This window comes from Pectinophora gossypiella, chromosome 13 (assembly GCF_024362695.1).
Source record: "Pectinophora gossypiella chromosome 13, ilPecGoss1.1, whole genome shotgun sequence".
In the NCBI taxonomy this organism is placed as follows: Eukaryota; Metazoa; Arthropoda; class Insecta; order Lepidoptera; family Gelechiidae; genus Pectinophora; species Pectinophora gossypiella.
In genome coordinates, this window is record NC_065416.1 from 12,261,809 (window position 1) to 12,281,586 (window position 19,778).

The window sequence follows — 19,778 nt, forward strand, 5'->3', positions numbered from 1 at the left end:
GATTTATTATTACGGTTTTATTGTTTAAAATTCATAAATAAGATAAATAGAAAAAAGAAAATGGTTTTCGTTAGTTTTAGATGTGTCAGTTATTTTGTAATCTAAATTTCATAATTTATTTTGAACCTAGTACACAACCCAATTCAATAATCTCGTTAATGCCACACAATAATGTCAATAATCGTAAAATCGTAATATGTCGTTAATGGTGCTAATTCATGTAAATACCATCTAATTTTATTTTAAGTTATATCTGTCATTTTCTTATCCGCCGAAAAGGAAAAGGACGGGTAATCGACAAGCATAAAATTTATGGAACACACGTCAATTTTAAGGACAAATCTAAAACAACCGTCTAAAAATTTTACATCAGTCAATAACCCGACACAGGTAAGTAGACAGCACGTCAGACGGATTGCATACCAGCGACATACCTATTTGATTCGCCCGGGTTATTCATTCATTTACTCATTCTTCCTAAAATTAAGAGCTGTGAATCATCCGTCCTTTCCTTTTCGACGGATATGACAATGACGGATATAACTTAAAATAAAATTAGGCGGTGTCTGCAGGAATCGGGGCCAATGTCATGTTATGCTATTTATGTTCTTTTTCCTTCTACTAATCGTTTTATCCCCTGTTGGAATGTAGGGCTCGAATAACACCTGTAGCTTGCTATAACATGCTGAGAGTTTTTAATTCCCGGGCTATTTATGTTACGTTATATTATGTATTAATCATTTTAAATTTCCCGCACAGCATTCCATCTCTGCCGCGAGATCCTGCGCCTGACAAAGCTCATCGTGGACTCACACGTGCAGTATCGACTGAACAACGTGGACTCGTTCCAACTGGCCGACGGTCTCCAGTATATCTTCGCACACGTCGGCCAGCTGACAGGAATGTACCGGTACAAATACAAACTCATGAGGCAGATCCGAATGTGCAAGGATCTCAAACATCTCATATACTACAGGTTCAATACGGTAAGAATATAATTTTATTTTATTTTCTTACATTTACATATATTTACAATATATATATGTGACTTAATAATAACTATAGGCCAATTACAAGCTACCACAAATGAATGAAAATAAATTTAAACTATATGAGAAAAAAGAAATGAAAGCAATTAAAAGAAAATACAATTTTAAGATATGTGCAAATAAATAAATAAGTAATAAAACGGATTCCCGATAGGGACATTTTCGAAATCACTTTGTGAGACTGTCCTTTATTTGGTAAGGACATTGCAGGCTCGAATCACCTAATTGCACGATATACTTATGGTATATCACAGTTAGGCCCCAGATTTATAGACGATAAACGTAAAATAATGGAGTTTTAATATTTGAAGGAATGTGGGGCTTACTTACAGCCGTAACAAAGGAAATATCTCAGGATATACGATTTTAAACTGAGTATGCCATCAAGTCCTAAATAGTGATGAAGCTTTACAACGAAACATTCTGTAAGGTCGCAAAAATTGAGATACGTTTCACGATTTCCCCACGTATAAAAAGCAATATTGCAATTTGACATTTGCCCATATAAAACTAAGTGCGTATTGTAAAGAAATGTCAAATATTTGCTTTTTTTAGATGAATTGCTCACCGTCTTTAAACACGGGGCCAAATTAATGTGGCCTTTTTAACCCCCCCCCCCCCTCCCCCCTTCCTTCCTTCCCTTCCTTTTTATTTTTAAACCCCTGTGTTTAAAAATAAAATAATAACAAAGTTTTCCTTACAGGGCCCAGTATCAAAAGGACCGGGCTGTGGTTTCTGGGCCCCCGGATGGCGCGTGTGGCTGTTCTTCATGCGCGGGATCACGCCGCTGTTGGAGCGGTGGCTGGGCAACTTGCTGTCCCGGCAGTTTGAGGGGCGACACTCCAAAGGTAGGTTATGAGGATTATAAAGTCATATTATTGGAAGAACTACTAAAGTACGCCACATTAACAACAAAACCATCAAAGATAAAAACAAAAACTAAACACAAAATGACATAACAGAAACATAAATGGAACAAAGCAAATAGAAAATAACATGTATTATAACAGAATAGAATTAAATTGGGCCTATATATTACGTTGACGCAATGGAGCAGCGTAGTGGGGTAAAAAACTATTCCCTGACCCCCCAAACTATGAAAAACCTGTATCTTAGGCCTATAAACCAGTGTTAGTACAAAAATAGTTATTTTTATGCGCATTAAATTGTCTTCCCTAGGTGTCGCAAAGACGGTGACGAAGCAGCGAGTCGAGTCTCACTTCGACTTAGAGTTGCGCGCGTCTGTGATGCACGACATCGTGGACATGATGCCCGAAGGCATCAAGCAGAACAAGGCGCGAACCATCCTGCAGCACTTGTCGGAAGCCTGGAGATGCTGGAAGGCCAATATTCCTTGGAAGGTGAGTCCAGTTGCACCTTATGCACACGACGTACCGTACACTCCAAAGATATCATTGTTACTGTGTGCCGCCTAACGCATAAATGCAAGCGAGACACGGTTTGCGCGCTCTCCCCTTATTCTTTAACGACTAACGGTAAGACAACGCTAAGACTTAAGTAAAGACTGGGAAGTACAATCTAGAGGGAGTGAGCTCGGCGCCCGAAACGATTTCGTGCAGTGCGGAGAGTTACGTATTATTCTTTAGCGTTGGCCGCCCTAGCCAACTTGCGGTACAAAGATGTGCTTAAACGTCATATGAAAAGATGTGACGTGGCCCATCGCGGTGGGAGATACTGACCCAGGATCGCTCCCAATGGACGCATACTGTGAACACCAAGGTGTAAGAGTTTGAACAGAAGCGTTGAGAAGAGCTCGACTCAAAACGCGACGAGCTAAAGGCGGCCTTGGCAAGGAGTGGGTTGCACATCTATAAAAATGATGTTGATTCGCGCAAGTCATCAACAAACTGGGATAGCACAAGTTGCCGAACTAGTCCTTCAATTCTTATAGAATATCATTGAAAACTCCTAATTCCCTAATTAATATTTAAGATAACTAATTCTATGATGTTAAAATTAAAAAAAGCTCTCTTTCCTAGGTGCCAGGCCTGCCAACGCCGATAGAGAACATGATCCTACGTTACGTCAAGATGAAGGCCGATTGGTGGACCAATACAGCACATTACAACCGCGAGCGCATCCGGCGCGGCGCCACCGTCGACAAGACCGTCTGCAAGAAGAACCTCGGACGACTGACGCGGCTGTACCTCAAAGCTGAGCAGGAACGACAGCACAACTATTTGAAGGTACGTGGAAGTTTCTAGAAAGTTTAAAGCTGTTGATTAGTCCAACGGTCTCCGTGGTGTAGTGGTTGAGCTTGGGCTCGAGCACATTCGGTGCAGAGGCATAGCGGTATCATCGTTATAGTCTGAAAAATACACACAAAGACAGATCTTGCTTAGCTAGAAAAGTGACTTACACTTTTTCTTTTAAATTGTTTGTTTGTATTTGATATAATACGGTAGTTTCCAACTTGTCAAATCAGTTACTTTTTACTAAACGTCAAAGCACGAAATTACTATGGACGTCATAGAAAGATGTGACAAAATGTCAAATTCATGTTAGAAAAAAGAAAACGTTTTTTTGTCACCTTTAGATCTGTATTTATTTAGTAATCAGAATTTCATAAGTTACCTTTGTCCTAGGAAACTACTCAATTTTAATTAACCAGAAGTTTTCATATAAGATGCTAACATTGTTTATCACCAACAGGATGGTCCATACATCTCTCCCGAGGAAGCTGTGGCAATCTACACTACTACCGTGCACTGGTTGGAGTCTCGGCGCTTCGCCCCGATCCCCTTCCCCCCGCTGTCATACAAGCATGACACTAAACTGCTGATCTTAGCTCTTGAGCGGTTGAAGGAGGCGTACAGCGTCAAGTCTCGACTGAACCAGAGTCAGAGGGAGGAACTCGGGTTGATTGAACAGGCGTACGATAACCCTCATGAAGCCTTGTCGAGAATCAAGCGTCATTTGTTGACTCAGAGGACTTTCAGAGAGGTGAATTTTAATGTTTTCTAAGGTACAATAGATGTACTGTATATTGTACCAAGGTTAACGGCACTGCATAACTGACAGTTATAACACGCTCTTTTTCGACGCGGCCCCTAAGCCTCATCATCGTGATATGTTGTTCTATTCTATATTTTATTCTCCATTTCCATATGTTAGTTTAGTTTAACAATAGCACGCCCCGGACATTCCGTACAAAAAATTCAGTATTACCGTGTGGCGCCTAGCGCTTAGACATAGTTCGCGCACTTTCCTCTTTCTTAGCGGCTTACGGTCATTTAAGAGTAAAGTAATACCGAGAGGGGGTGAGGTCAGTATCCGATTCGAATTGGTGCGGGGCGGAAAGTTACCGTTCAATACGTCGTCTTATGTATTCTATGCTTCTATTTTCCCCAATAGGTGGGCATAGAATTCATGGACCTGTACTCTCACCTGGTACCAGTATACGACGTGGAGCCTCTAGAAAAGATCACGGACGCGTACCTCGACCAGTATCTATGGTACGAGGCGGACAAGAGGCGCCTGCTGCCGCCGTGGGTCAAACCCGCAGACACTGAACCCTCGCCTCTGCTGGTCTACAAGTGGTGCCAAGGTAAGAAGGGATACAGTTTGATAGTTGAAACCTTGTCGCATTCACTTTTTGTTATTTAATGAAGCTTTGTTGATTCAATTTATCAAATGAGTGAATGTGACAGGGTTGTAAAGTATATGCAGATTTCGAGAGTTACTTAGGTATTTGCCGTAATTGTGGTCTGTACCTTTTTTTTTCAAATCGCATTATTATTTCTGTTAAGACTTGTGTAAGCTTTTTAGCTTAAAGAATTTACCATGAGAGTTTTTATCGTTCAGATTTTTGTTTCGTGTAAAAATAATAGGGATTCTGAAGAAAGAAGTAAGTTTTTGAAGAAAAGAAGATCAGGCGACTGCCCAAAGTGTGCGTTGTGGCAAAGGAGATCAATGGTAGTACCATCCCCTTGTTACAAACCTCACTTTGGTTGGTCGCACTATCAGCTGAAGAAGTGTCAAGATATCTCCAAGACTATGCATTTGTACCTATTTTGAAATGAAACTTTAATTGTAATAGCTTTTGTTGTTTTAAAATTCCTTCACACTAGCCATCTAAGAAATAGACTCGCAGCTTAGTTGTACTAATAAATGCCATAAAAGTGCACCAAGATGAAGGAGTTCTTATAAGCTGTGGCAAGCCTGTAGATTGTTTTAGAAGTTTAGATGAGGAGCGTTTATAATCTTCCTCACTACATATAGACATTCAAATTCACATACGAATCCGATTTTCCTTGAATGTTTATAATGAGAGACTTTCCAGGGTACCTTGCCCAAATATTATTTCCCTATTTTCTCATTATTCGAGTACATAATTCAAAAATATAATGTAATGGCAGAAGCATATGAAAAATAATTGTTGCTTGATATTTGAATGCTACCTATATTGTTTCTCTTTATTTTGATCAGAATAATAATGGGTGGATCATGTAATTGTCCCTAGGTGTAATTAAAAGTGTCATCATTTATACTCGAAAACAAAGATAAACGATGCATAATATGTCTGTTATCAAGTAAAATCTGTACATCGCCATCTATATTGTTTTTGAGGAACATAGCCTGGAAAGTCCCTCATTCCTAACATAAAACAGCACATATGAAAACCCAAATGTATATCTAGGCATCAACAACCTGCAAGACGTGTGGGAGGTAGGCGAGGGTGAATGCAACGTGCTACTGGAGTCACGGTTCGAGAAGCTTTACGAGAAGATAGATCTGACGTTGCTCAACCGACTGCTGAGGTTGATCGTCGACCACAACATCGCCGATTACATGACTGCGAAGAACAACGTCGTTATTAATTACAAGGCAAGTTGATACCGGATAGATGACGTAGAAGTTTTTGTTTTTTTTTTGTGGCAGGCAGTGCCCTTGTACGAATTGTTACCCGTATTCTTTAGAGATGTAAGAACTGACTGATAGATTTATTGATTCATGCTAACGATACAAACGAATGAACGCCCTGGCGTTTGATTGCGCACTGAATCATGATAGTGTAAAATGATACAATGAGGTGAAAATGCTGAATGTGTGCTTGTATGGAACGTACAGTCTTGTTTTATAGAGTGACTGCTAGCGATATTCTGCGCCAGTCTTGATTACCTTAGACTAATTAGAACACATAATGACAGGTTCTTACCGCGTTTAAAGCAGGGATATGAGACTCCCGATGACATCCCGTGATCATGGCACTTGCAACAGTGTCGAAATATTGGGAGTCAGAACCCGTTATTATGTGTTTTAATTACGATAATAACCGCGTAAACTTAAAACAAACTTAGACTAGCTTCTATTTATTGATTTATGTGAAATACTCTATATAACCACAAACTTTATCAACAGGACATGAATCACACCAACTCGTACGGCATCATCCGCGGTCTTCAGTTCGCGTCTTTCATCGTCCAGTACTACGGTCTAGTGCTGGACTTGTTAGTGCTCGGTCTGCAACGGGCTTCAGAAATGGCCGGCCCGCCGCAGTTACCCAACGACTTCCTGTCGTACCAGGACAGACAGACAGAAACTGCGCATCCGATTCGGTTGTACTGTCGGTATATAGACAGGATCCATATCTTCTTCAGGTGAGTTTGGGATTTGTTGGTGAGGTATATATTTCAACATTAAGATGGGCTGATCACTTGTCACCGTATGGTGCATCATATATATCATAACTTCTAATTTATGTATGTATGTTTAAGTATACTTTTGTCTACACAGGTTCACAGCGGAAGAAGCGCGCGAGTTGATCCAGCGCTACCTGACAGAACACCCAGACCCTAACAACGAGAACATCGTCGGCTACAACAACAAGAAGTGCTGGCCGAGAGACGCGCGCATGCGCCTCATGAAGCATGATGTCAATCTGTGAGTTTCTTGTATCATCCCTCTAGCATTATCCCGTTTTTCACAAGGTCCGCTTGCGTAACCTGACGATTTGACAGGTCCGGTTTTTACAAAAGCGACCTCCTTTAAATGCTTTTCTCGGGAATGTGGGTTTCCTCATGATGTTTTCCTTCACCGCTGAGCATGTGATATTCGTTTATCTGTTTGTGAGTATTCGTGTATACAATGTCTTATCTAAACTCGCTGATGTCCGTACAAAACAAATGACCATTTCACTAAGTCATTACAACAACGTCCTAATCGGAATCGAACCCGAACTTCTAGATCGTGAGCCCAATGCTCTTAACCACTAGACCATGGAGACTGCTTTTTCGGTATACATTTTCAAATTATAAATTTATAGATTATGCTAACAAATAAATCTCTTAATAGAACATGTGTAACATTCACAGTGGTCGTGCCGTGTTCTGGGACATAAAGAACCGGCTGCCGCGGTCGGTGACCACGATCCAGTGGGAGAACAGCTTCGTGTCCGTCTACTCCAAGGACAACCCCAACCTACTGTTCAACATGGCTGGCTTCGAATGCAGGATACTGCCCAAGGTATGTCGCAGAATTATATGAATAAAGAAATAAAAAATGTTTTGATAGTCTTCTATCGTGTGAGCAGTGAGACCAATGCTTGACCGCATCAACCCACCAGGGTTAGTACTGTGGCGCCGCGACTTCGATTCACGCGCCACGATTTCATATTTTGTCGGTATTAAACATGACTTAGGTAGGTATATAATTTGCTACACAACAATTTACACAATACACATTCGCTCGCAACACTGGCGTAACGTCAACTGTGGGGTTAAAATGGCCACATTGAAGCAATTCATCTAAGAAAGCAATATTGCTATTTGACATTTGTTTGCATTGCGCACTTAGTTTTATATGCGCAAATGTCAAATTGCAACATTGCTTTCTTAGATGAATCGCTTCGATGTGGTCATTTTAACCCCCCAGATCGCATGTGACAATGCGGCGTATCTGCCACCACTAGTTCAGACCCAGCGCTGTCATGCGCACCCAGCGTATAGTTGTGCATTTTTATGTAAATTATTTGTCATTCCCAACAGTGCCGCAGCCAACACGAGGAGCTATCCCACCGAGACGGTGTATGGAACCTTCAGAACGAGGTGACCAAGGAGCGCACGGCGCAGTGCTACCTCCGCGTGGACGACGAGTCGCTCGCTCGCTTCCACAACCGCGTGCGACAAATACTGATGGCGTCCGGCTCCACTACCTTCACCAAGATTGTTAACAAGTGGAACACAGCTCTCATTGGTTAGTACCGACCTTTGGATAAAACCGTTCGTGCCTTGGATGCGTACGAACGAATTCGGCTCGTGCGTATAAGTAAAAACACATCTAATGTTACCAAATACTGTGAGAGTGCGCACACTGAGTACGAGTTGGTCGTCATCATAATCATCACCATGTCGTCCAAACCGTATCCAGGGACGGCGACTCCTAAATATCTATCCCGGGTCGTTGTTGTGGTTTCGCTAAATCAAACTTCAACGTCAAGATCCAGTCACATGACACAATAAGGCTGGCCTCGTGAATACAGGTTGTGAGAAGCTGCAGTAGTAAAAATTTACGATTCAAAGGTATTTTTTAATTTGAATTTAATGTGTAGTTAGGATTTAAGGAGGGTTTCAGTCGAGTTTTCCGTATTTAGCGCTTTGCGACGAGTACCTTGTGAACGCTTCTCTTCAAATAAATCTACTCTTTTGTGAACTTTGTGGCGCCATTCCGGTCAAAGGCGAGCACGGTACTCCCAACTAACACTTGGTATGTCACAAGCCATAAGATTGCGTGGAGAATAAACAAATCCCTACAAGGATCCAGCATATGAGTCTAGGTAATTAGTGTATCAAAAGTTATTAGAGATGATGAATCGCGTAGGGGTCCTGAAACCAGAGAATGTATGTGCTCTGGAGGCAGCGCGTGACCGCGGACTTGCTGATCGCACTGTACTGTGGCGCGCGTCGTCTGACAATACGCTATCTGATCTAATAAAATATACGACTATATTGAGAATGTTGAAATCATCAGAGCGAGGTTTTGTTGAAGAAAATCGCATTAAAATGTGATTTTTCAAAAAGGCGCGTTTAAATGGTATAAGGCGACTCGACGTATGCAGCGTTCGTTATACGTTTTCGAACATAAACATGACACTACGAATTCTTCTAAGCTAAAACTTATTTCCAGGTCTCATGACATACTTCCGCGAAGCCGTGGTCAACACTCAGGAACTTCTCGACCTGCTAGTGAAATGCGAGAACAAGATACAAACGCGTATCAAGATCGGATTGAACTCCAAAATGCCTTCGCGTTTCCCTCCCGTGGTGTTCTACACGCCAAAAGAGTTGGGAGGGCTCGGCATGTTGTCTATGGGACACGTTTTGATTCCACAGGTAAGATCTTGTCTCTGTACCAAATTTCATCTGAAACGGTTTAGTAGTTTATGTATGAAAGCTTGACAGTAGTTTCGCATTTATAATCTTTATTTGTTTAACAGTTTATTGTATGACTGTTGTTGTATGAGGTTTTCAATTCTACAGGATCTTTTATTGTTATTCAAAATGTGACTGTTACGGTGTATGTATGTATGAAGTAATCTTAATATTTTCCCCCCAGTCGGACCTCCGCTGGTCGAAGCAGACCGACGTGGGCATCACCCATTTCCGCTCGGGCATGTCGCACGATGAAGATCAGCTGATCCCCAATTTGTATCGCTACATTCAACCGTGGGAAGCAGAGTTCGTCGACTCGCAGCGCGTCTGGGCCGAGTACGCGCTCAAACGGCAGGAGGCCAATGCACAAAACAGGTAAAAAACAAAAAATATGTAAGACATTGCATATCAAAACAAATGGAATTCCATAGTCTGTCCGGTGGGAAATAAGTGTGAAAGAAGTTTATGTAAGTAACTATCAAACTTTAGTACTTCAGTTCGGTGGGTTAGTAACGTGGGCGTCGACAAATAAGCTTTAGTAATGATGGCTATGCGGCATCGCCTGTGCCGCACATTACTAGTGTTTTGCTAGGACTTCGTTAGGTTTTAACAATTCGAGGTTTTTTCATAGGACTGTAAGAAAACTTATTGTGTTAAATTCCCATTCACAGGGTTAATCTTCAAGAAATATTTTCCTATTTGGTAGTAAAGCAGAAATCATTAAACAGTTTTAGAGATGATGAATCGCGTAGGGGTCCTGAAACCAGAGAATGTATGTGCTCTGGAGACGGCGCGTGACCGCGGACTTGCTGATCGCACTGTACTGTGGCGCGCGTCGTCTGACAATACGCTATCTGATCTAAAACACAAACTATTTAGACTATACTCTTTTCTCTCACTGCCACTGTTACTTTTCTTGTCGACGGCAGCGTGAGATTACATTCTGTGGCAACCAAGCGAAACGGCACAAAACACTACCTTGTGCCCGCCTTAGCTTTTGTTCTCAGCCAAGAAACTGCCAACTAAGCTAGCGAAGGGCAGCGACAGTGGTAGCACGTGTACCGTGTTTACATACTGCCTATTTCTATGCGCAATTCTCAGCTGGCTGTCGCGAAAGCTAGCTGAATGTTGATGTAGGGTATATCTACAAAGTAAATGTTGAACAATAATTTGTTACAGACGTCTAACACTAGAAGATTTGGAGGATTCATGGGACCGAGGCATTCCGAGAATCAACACATTGTTCCAAAAGGACAGACACACCCTCGCCTACGATAAGGGATGGCGTATACGTACGGAGTTCAAACAGTATCAGGTAAGATTGTTGATAAGATTGTTGTATGGAGCATACTCCACCTCGCTGCTCCAATGTGGGTTGGTGGAGGCTATTACCATCTATTATTCACAAATTGTAGATAGATACCACGAGGTTTTGTCAACGAAAATCTAAAATATGCTGAATTTATAACTCACATTTAACCATATTTTCCCTACAGGTCCTAAAACAGAACCCGTTCTGGTGGACGCACCAGCGGCACGACGGCAAGCTGTGGAACCTGAACAATTACCGCACGGACATGATCCAGGCTCTGGGCGGCGTCGAGGGCATCCTCGAGCACACACTCTTCAAGGGAACCTACTTCCCCACTTGGGAGGGTCTCTTCTGGTAAGGATCTTGCTTTATTTTTCTCTCTTATACCTGTTAATGTTATAGTCTTTCTTTATTACAAGAGCTACGCTCTTATTGCATTTTTATGAATGTCTATCTATTTGTATATAGTTGTATCTGTTTACATGATAGCTCTATCTCTTTCTTGCACTTGTTATAAGCAAAGGGCAACATATTTTTACAGCTGTCAAACGTTTGGGCCTGCTACATTATAAAGATAATAAGCACCAGATAGCAGAGCAGATATTATTTCCTAATTTTCTAACAATCAAACACCTCAAACAGGGAGAAGGCGTCCGGTTTCGAAGAGTCGATGAAGTACAAGAAGCTGACCAACGCCCAGCGGTCCGGTTTGAACCAGATCCCCAACCGTCGGTTCACACTGTGGTGGTCACCCACCATCAACCGAGCCAACGTGTACGTCGGTTTCCAGGTAAACATAAGTAGCCCATATACATCCCACAACTGGCCAAAGGGGATAATGGGACGCTATAGTTAGTAAAGTGCGATCCGCCAGGAAGATAAGACCCAAGAAAGAATAATTTGTAAAAAATCTTGTATAAACTCTTTAGTAAGAACACTGGCTGCTTTTTGCCGAATGTACCCGTTATATAAACTTTTTAATAGTAAGAACACTGGCAGTTTTTTTTTTTTTTTCAAATAATTATTTCTTGTACTCTGGTCTTATCTGGTCTTCATACATAAGTTTTGCGCCTTTTTACTATCGGGAATGTTCCCTCTGGTGTTCTGGCTTTCACATGGGTTGGCCTTGGCCTGTGTTCAAGCCTCCGACAAAAACCCAACGTTTTTGTAGTTTAGTTTTTTGTCTAAATTGTCAACGTTTTAACAGGTACAACTGGACTTGACTGGCATCTTCATGCACGGCAAAATCCCGACGCTCAAGATCTCGCTCATCCAGATATTCAGAGCTCACTTGTGGCAGAAGGTCCACGAGTCTATCGTCATGGACTTGTGTCAGGTAATTTATAAGACGATAAGTTGTTCGGAGTTAGAAAAAAAAAAATATAACGCAAGACATTTTAGTGTTTTGGATACAATATTATTATATGTGTTGGATACAATTCTGAAGTTACTCAATTATTTGTCGTCATTTTATGGTACCTGAAGATTTGATTTACGACACATCCTCGGATATACCTATTATTAAACAGAATATCTAGTTCAGTACAATTAGTGCTTATATTTCGATGTAGCTTCAATGCGCAGTACGAGTTATATCTGTCAAAATACAGGAGCCAGTGTTGTGTTCATTAGCATAGTCGAGATTAGGCTGACGGATTCTTTTCTATCTAACATTATATATTTCTGGAAGGGAGACTAAACGCAGCCACATACTTTCGACTTATCTCGCTCACTGACAGCCGCAGCTTTGCTCCCTTGAGTATTTGCTTACGTCAACTAGGTATGACAAAACCAGGTATGCTCAAAACACATCATCAGTCATCTCACCCTCCGCTGCCATTCCCACGACTATTTAATGTTTTTAATTTACTTTGCAAGGCAATTTTGAACTTTTAGTAAAAGATTTACATGATTTTTATATATGTGACAAGTGACAGTAATTAAGTACGTTAGTAAGTCGCTTAATTTTCAATGATGAAATTCCTAGTCCTTGGAATGTTGGAGATATCAGTTCAATCGTAAGACTCATGTAACAGTTACGTCATCAAACGGCAACGAATGGTGGCTTTTCATCGGATTGAGCATACCTGGTTTTGTTATACCATGTCAACAAACAATTGACATTCCACACGCTGATCAGGTGTTCGATCAAGAACTGGACGCCCTGGAGATTGAGACGGTGCAGAAGGAGACCATCCACCCTCGGAAGTCCTACAAGATGAACTCGTCATGTGCTGACATCCTGCTGTTCTCCGCTTACAAGTGGAACGTCTCGCGGCCCTCACTGCTCGCTGACACCAAGTAAGTATTGCTTCACGGTCTAGTGCTTAGAGCGTTGGGCTCACGATCAGGATTCCCGAGGGGGACATTGTCGAAATCACTTCGTGGGACTGTCCTTTGTTTGGTAAAGAAATTGCAGGCTTGAATCATCCGATTGTCCGAAAAACACACTTTTTTACAGCTCCTCTTCTATTGTGTGGGTTCTGAGGTGGAGTACCAACCTCATCAATCCTTATGTCAGGGTTACTATTGAGTTGCCAAAGGCCCCTAATATGGCTCATGTAACGACTACTTATTTTCATCAGTAAGTAGTAACCGGACCCCGAAGCACGGATCATCTTACTTTCGGACAATCAGGTGATCAGCCTGTAAAGTCATGCAGAAAATAAAATCATATTCAAATTATTCACCTCTAACAGAGACACAATGGACAACACGACAACCCAGAAGTACTGGCTGGACATCCAGCTGCGGTGGGGCGACTACGACTCGCACGACGTGGAGCGGTACGCTCGCGCCAAGTTCCTGGACTACACCACCGATAACATGTCCATCTACCCATCGCCCACCGGCCTGCTCATTGCCATCGACTTGGCTTATAACTTGCACAGGTAAAGTTACTTAGTTTCACAGTATTCACTGTATGGCGACTCCTTTAAGCCCCATTTACGTATTCACATTTAGCCGCAGATAGCCCTTTCACGTTTATTCGGAGGATTCGTGTAACAGATCCAACAGTCTGGTCACCCGGACCAAACCCTGTCTCACATAGTGTACGAGTGCCCTCTACACCGGTTCCCAGGTGGCACAGCCGAGCTGCATTGTGTGACGGATGCGGCAGAACCTTAGTTGAGGGAGCATAAACTAGATATATGATCCGCGCAGGATATTTTTTCTTTTTTTTTGCCACGCGCAATAATAATAATAATACTTGGCCGGTTGGTGTCACACAACATTTAGAGTAAATTGTCTTGTCTTAATTCTACGTGTTGGCTTCGACCCCACACACGTCTTCCAAAAGTCTAGGACTCCATAGGCCCGAGATATGGAAACGACATACATAATACTTGTTATTGCAGCGGGGTATCCATGGTTGCGCTATAAATACGTTTTGAGCAATAGACGCAATAATAAGGCCGCCGATTGTACCACTTCTGTTCCTTATGTATTTTTTTTTAAATATAATGGGCTCACCAATCTCACCTGATGGTAAGGGACGATGTGGTCTCAGGTGGATCATGTTTACCTAGCAAATGCCTATTCACTCTAGCCTTGAAGGCTCTCAGATTATAACGAGTTGGAAAAACAGATGAATATTTGTCCTATTTATTTTTTTATTATTTATAAAGCCGTAAGACCGAATGTCCTTTTAAAATCTAAACCCGGTTGTAAACCTGCAAGGTTAAAGTTTATTCATTTTTGTACTAAAGTGTTTTTTATTTATTGTATTGTATTGATTCAACCCCGTAACTTCCATAAGACCGGACCATGCAATTTTATTACTAACTACACCATGACATTCTAACTTATTTTACACCCACAGTGCCTACGGCAACTGGTTCCCTGGCTGCAAGCCGCTGATCCAGCAGGCGATGGCGAAGATAATGAAGGCCAACCCCGCGCTGTATGTGCTGCGCGAGCGCATCCGCAAGGCTTTACAACTGTACTCCAGTGAGCCGACCGAGCCGTATCTATCGTCGCAGAACTACGGAGAACTGTTCTCGAATCAGATTATTTGGTGAGTGGTTTTATTATTACTTTTTATATGAGGGGATATATTTAGTTTATTAATTCAAGTATTCGTGTACCATCAAAGAGCAAAAGTGCAGTCACTGAGCCCAGCGAATTATTTGTAAACAGTGATGAAATTAGTTGTCATAATTCTAAAATGTATGTTTTTGTAGGTGTTTTGGCCTATTACAGAAACGACATGTAACCAGATCTTAAGTGCAACCAGTTAATTTATTACTTTGCAAGAAACTGATTGGACTTTTGGACTTTTGCACCTTATCGAATCTCAGCGATAAATGTATTATAAAATTATATATAGCTATTTTAATTTATTTTATTTATTTGGGAAACAAACAGCTATAATATTACAATTACGCCTTTTACATCTAAATCTTAGAGTACTCTAAAGTTCTAAACTGGTGATCTGATTGCATGAACGGTTTGATGAGAGTGGAATAAGCCAATCAGCGCTTATCGCTATCGACCCACTAGGGTCGATTAATTCTTTCAAATATGTTTCCTCTCAGACGACGCCCTGAGCCGAGGTTCGCGCCCAACTGGGCACCCTCAGGCCTGTTGTCTTAAACGTTGTACCGGGTGAGAGCCTTCAGCGCTCCCCATTTGTCCGGCCGAGTAGTTAATGCCATCTGCGGCAAATCTACAATAAGTCACGTCAAAAAAGAAAAAAAAAGAAGAAAAAGCGAATAATGAGTCTGAATCGTAGTCCCGACGGGAAATATACTTGTGCCTAAGTATGTGATTTATCATCAGGTTCGTCGACGACACGAACGTATACCGCGTGACGATCCACAAGACGTTCGAGGGCAATCTGACGACCAAGCCGATCAACGGGGCAATCTTCATATTCAACCCGCGGACAGGACAGCTGTTCCTCAAGATTATCCACACCAGCGTGTGGGCCGGACAGAAGCGTCTTGGACAGGTGAGGGAATTAGTGTTTTTCAAGTATTGATATGGGTTGGTATGATGACGTCACTAACCTTGTCCTAGTTAGGTCGATCGCCCTTTGGACACATCGAACTATGAAATTTACATAGCTCGAAGTAGTACGAAAACGTGACTACAACGGTCCGATAGTACTTGGAAGGTTTGATTTGCTCGAGCGTGTACGTACCAAAGTGGGACCTGTCTTAATATTGAGTCGCCAAAGGTTTCTTTTCAATACTTGATTAATGGCTTTTGAGTGATCACAATTCTGCCAGTGCCACGTAATGAAGACACGATAGGGCAGGACGGTAAAAAACGAGAATAATTTTCGGTGAATAATTGTTTATGTTATTAATTTTTTTTTTTTGCAAGGCATCCACATACAGGATGTTAGTGACATCGTAACGAAATCTTTGAGGGATGATTGAAACCATGATTCTGAGTTGATATCAAAAGGAAGTTTCCGTCGCAAAAGTGTGGAACTGAATAATATAATTAAATAAACACTAAATGTTCATGAATTTTCCGATAGGAAATTCCACTTGATACCAACTGAGAATCATGAGCTGAATCATCCCCCTCAGTATTCGTTACGATGTCACTAACAAACGTTCTGTAGATATCTGACATTACTTCGAATAGTTTTAATGATTTCCGATAATTAAAATTGTATGCAACAAATTGTATCTTGAAAACGAGTAGGATTGGCCCAAATTTTCTTTTTGACTAATGAATTTTACCTGTCTCCCTAGCTCGCCAAATGGAAGACCGCCGAAGAAGTAGCGGCGTTGATTCGTTCGCTACCGGTGGAAGAACAGCCCAAACAGATCATTGTCACCAGAAAGGGAATGTTGGACCCTCTTGAGGTAAGATGACCATTAAATTTGTTCGGTATGTGTAGCGATCTTGTACCAATGAGTTACTAATTTATCTTAAGTGCAGTTTACACTAACACAGTTGGCTCGACCATTATTAGTCTAACAGAAAAGCTCGATGTGGTGTGGATACCTTAGTTCATCTTGCGATGAATGTAAATATGCCATTATTAACTTGTCAATTTTCTATCTGCCTCCAGGTGCACTTGCTCGACTTCCCGAACATCGTGATCAAGGGCTCGGAGCTGCAGCTGCCGTTCCAGGCTTGCCTGAAGGTGGAGAAGTTCGGCGACCTCATCCTGAAAGCCACCGAGCCTCAGATGGTGCTGTTCAACTTATACGATGACTGGTTGAAGACCATCTCTTCCTACACTGTAAGTTATCTAACAAAAATATATTTTTTTTTCAATGTAGGTATGATCATCGATCAGAGAACTATGATAATTACAATGACTAAATGATTCTGATTTGTAATAAAATACCATTATCCTTTATGACAGGCGTTCAGCCGTCTGATCCTCATCCTGCGAGCTCTGCACGTGAACACGGAGCGAACCAAGGTCCTGCTGAAGCCTGACAAGACGACGCTCACGGAGCCGCACCACATCTGGCCGACGCTGTCCGACGACGACTGGATCAAGGTGGAAGTCCAGCTCAAGGACCTCATCCTCGCCGATTATGGCAAGAAGAACAAGTAAGTTTTTTATAACATAACAAATACTTTATATTATACACACACAGGATAATCATTTTTTTTTTAGATATAATGAACCTTATGGTGACGAGCGTGCATAGCCCAAACAGTCCATCATCTTAAAGAGAATACCTCTCTTGCTTTTTTCGACACGCCTGGGAAGTAAAGTAGTTTCTCCCCCACAATTATATCACTTAGCGACATCGTAAAACAGCAGTTTGTTAATACTTATTTATTCATATCACAAATTCACAACTTCTACTAGTCTCGTGTGGACTGTAAGATAGATGACCGTTATATTCTGTATTTGGGTAGTATCCTAGGTCAAAGATTAAATGATGAAATTCTGATTATTAAATAAAGACAGATCTGAAACTGACGAAAAAACATTTTCTTGTTTTAACTTACTTACGATTTTAATAAAAAAAAACTTAATAATAAGTCCGACATTTTATCACGTTTTTCTATGACGTCCCAGGTTGCTTTTTCATAGAAATTCCGTAGTAATTTTTGTGTTTTGACGTTTAGTAAAAAGTAACTGATTTGACTAGTTGGACTCTAAACTATTATTGTCTCCGCTAATATAAACCTTACAACCCCAGCGTCAACGTCGCCTCGCTCACTCAGTCCGAGATCCGCGACATCATCCTGGGCATGGAGATATCGGCGCCGTCTGCGCAGCGGCAGCAGATCGCCGAGATCGAGAAGCAGAGCAAGGAACAGAGCCAGCTCACTGCCACCACCACTAGAACGGTCAACAAGCATGGTGATGAGATCATCACCTCTACCACCAGCAATTACGAGTCTCAGACATTCAGGTGAGATTATTGTCGTCTTATATTTTGATGGTTTTTAATGCCTAAATACGTCATACATAAACAGCCTATATACGTCCCAGCACCGGGCTCAGGCCTCCCCTCAATGAACCAGAAGTTAGTTTTTCTGAAGGTTCTCCTCTATTAATGAGAATGAGGATGATTTCTTCTGAGAAATATTAAGAACCTGCTTCAACAGTTGTTGGTAAACCGTTTAAAAGCCTATCTGCTAATCTCATTTTTCTTTTGACTGATTTACGCATTTTGTTAAAGAGTACGACGTTTGACGACGTTTATTGATGAAATCATGTGTGTACTTCTATATAAATTCCATAGAAATGTATGGTTTTGTAAAAAAAGCATCTCATTTGAAGAGATTGTCCTCTTAGCACAGATCATATAATACTAACGTACAGATGCCTCACGTCATACAACGAAACTGTGCCGTTCTAACTCGGGCAATTCTTCGGGCTATTTTTAGTTCTAATAAATGACCACTAGATGCCGCTAAAACGCCCCTTTTTTAGCGGCATCTAGTGGTCATTTATTGATGGGATCGAACGAATCGAGCGACATCTAGTGAAATTTCAGCTTACTGAGTGCAAGTTATTGCAAGCACAATATATTTACTTAGAGTTAGAGTAAAATTAAGATAATAGATGGCGCAAACGGATTTTTTTTCTCAACGTTGACATGTTAGTATTATAATCTGTGACAATGATCTGTGACATTGTCAAGGTGACAGTTGTTAGTTGACATACGATTATATCTGATGTTTGGTGGGCAAAGAATACAAGGTCTTTGTTTGGTGGGGTTTATTGATTACGTCTTCATTTTGTATTGGCAAAAATATATCTCCAACTCCTGTAAGTATCTAATTAGTTACTAAAACTGGAAGCTAATTAAAAACATAGCTAAGGTCCTACCTAGAACGCAATCGTCCCTTATCATCCCGGGCGTGTCGTAAACCCGACTGAGGAGAACCTTTATGAAAGACAAGTCTTTTCTAGCATGATGAAACATTACATTGGACCACCGGTTAAGCACCTGAGGACTTTGTATAAAGTGCTTCCAAATTGGTCTCTGCTTACTCGTGGCTCTGCCCAGCCTAATCGGGAATACAGGCGTGAGTATAAGTATGTATGTAGTAGATACTTTTTTGTGTAGCTGTCACCTATCTATGGTACAAATCATAATATACTGTTTGTTGAAAAAAAGTTAAATAAGTCTAGTTAGGCAGTGAGCGTGTTGTGAATTTAAGCCTGTAATTTATTTCAGATCTCTAAAGACGATGATAACCATTATGAAGAATGACATGCAAAGGCTATTTGAACCACATATCAACAATTTTCTGACCATGACCAAGTGATGAATATGATACAAGTCTACCTCATGAAAGCCACACTACTTTTCAAAGAAAAATATTTTCTTTGGAGTTGTAGGTATTATAGTGAAAACTTAATCCTGACTTCTGTTCTGCATAAATGAGAATCGCACTATGCCAGGTATGTATGCTTAAATTATTATCCCATTAACCCATTTCTTTGAGCCCGAATATCTAAATGTTCAATAAAGTAGATAAATTTCAAACTCATCGGATTACATGCGTAATAGGTCATCCATGTGTCTAAATGTAAAAAATAGAGCCTACTATTACTACTCATTGGTATATGAGAGTATTAAC

General features: G+C 41.2%; 1 protein-coding gene across 1 annotated transcript in view; it reads left to right on the top strand.

The window, feature by feature from the left end:
* LOC126372090 (pre-mRNA-processing-splicing factor 8) overlaps positions 1-19,778 on the top strand; it is a 34,022-nt gene that overhangs the window by 4,675 nt on the left and 9,569 nt on the right. The window contains exons 7-31 of the mRNA XM_050017629.1: positions 760-986; positions 1,753-1,897; positions 2,229-2,410; positions 3,050-3,256; positions 3,723-4,013; positions 4,425-4,617; positions 5,710-5,897; positions 6,432-6,670; positions 6,807-6,953; positions 7,385-7,535; positions 8,057-8,264; positions 9,195-9,400; positions 9,624-9,814; positions 10,619-10,754; positions 10,936-11,105; positions 11,394-11,541; positions 11,959-12,087; positions 12,892-13,052; positions 13,451-13,642; positions 14,575-14,769; positions 15,534-15,705; positions 16,463-16,576; positions 16,786-16,959; positions 17,086-17,279; positions 17,882-18,097. Of these exons, the coding sequence (XP_049873586.1) occupies positions 760-986; positions 1,753-1,897; positions 2,229-2,410; positions 3,050-3,256; positions 3,723-4,013; positions 4,425-4,617; positions 5,710-5,897; positions 6,432-6,670; positions 6,807-6,953; positions 7,385-7,535; positions 8,057-8,264; positions 9,195-9,400; positions 9,624-9,814; positions 10,619-10,754; positions 10,936-11,105; positions 11,394-11,541; positions 11,959-12,087; positions 12,892-13,052; positions 13,451-13,642; positions 14,575-14,769; positions 15,534-15,705; positions 16,463-16,576; positions 16,786-16,959; positions 17,086-17,279; positions 17,882-18,097 (4,576 nt within the window). The remainder of the gene's footprint in view (positions 1-759; positions 987-1,752; positions 1,898-2,228; positions 2,411-3,049; positions 3,257-3,722; positions 4,014-4,424; positions 4,618-5,709; positions 5,898-6,431; positions 6,671-6,806; positions 6,954-7,384; positions 7,536-8,056; positions 8,265-9,194; positions 9,401-9,623; positions 9,815-10,618; positions 10,755-10,935; positions 11,106-11,393; positions 11,542-11,958; positions 12,088-12,891; positions 13,053-13,450; positions 13,643-14,574; positions 14,770-15,533; positions 15,706-16,462; positions 16,577-16,785; positions 16,960-17,085; positions 17,280-17,881; positions 18,098-19,778) is intronic.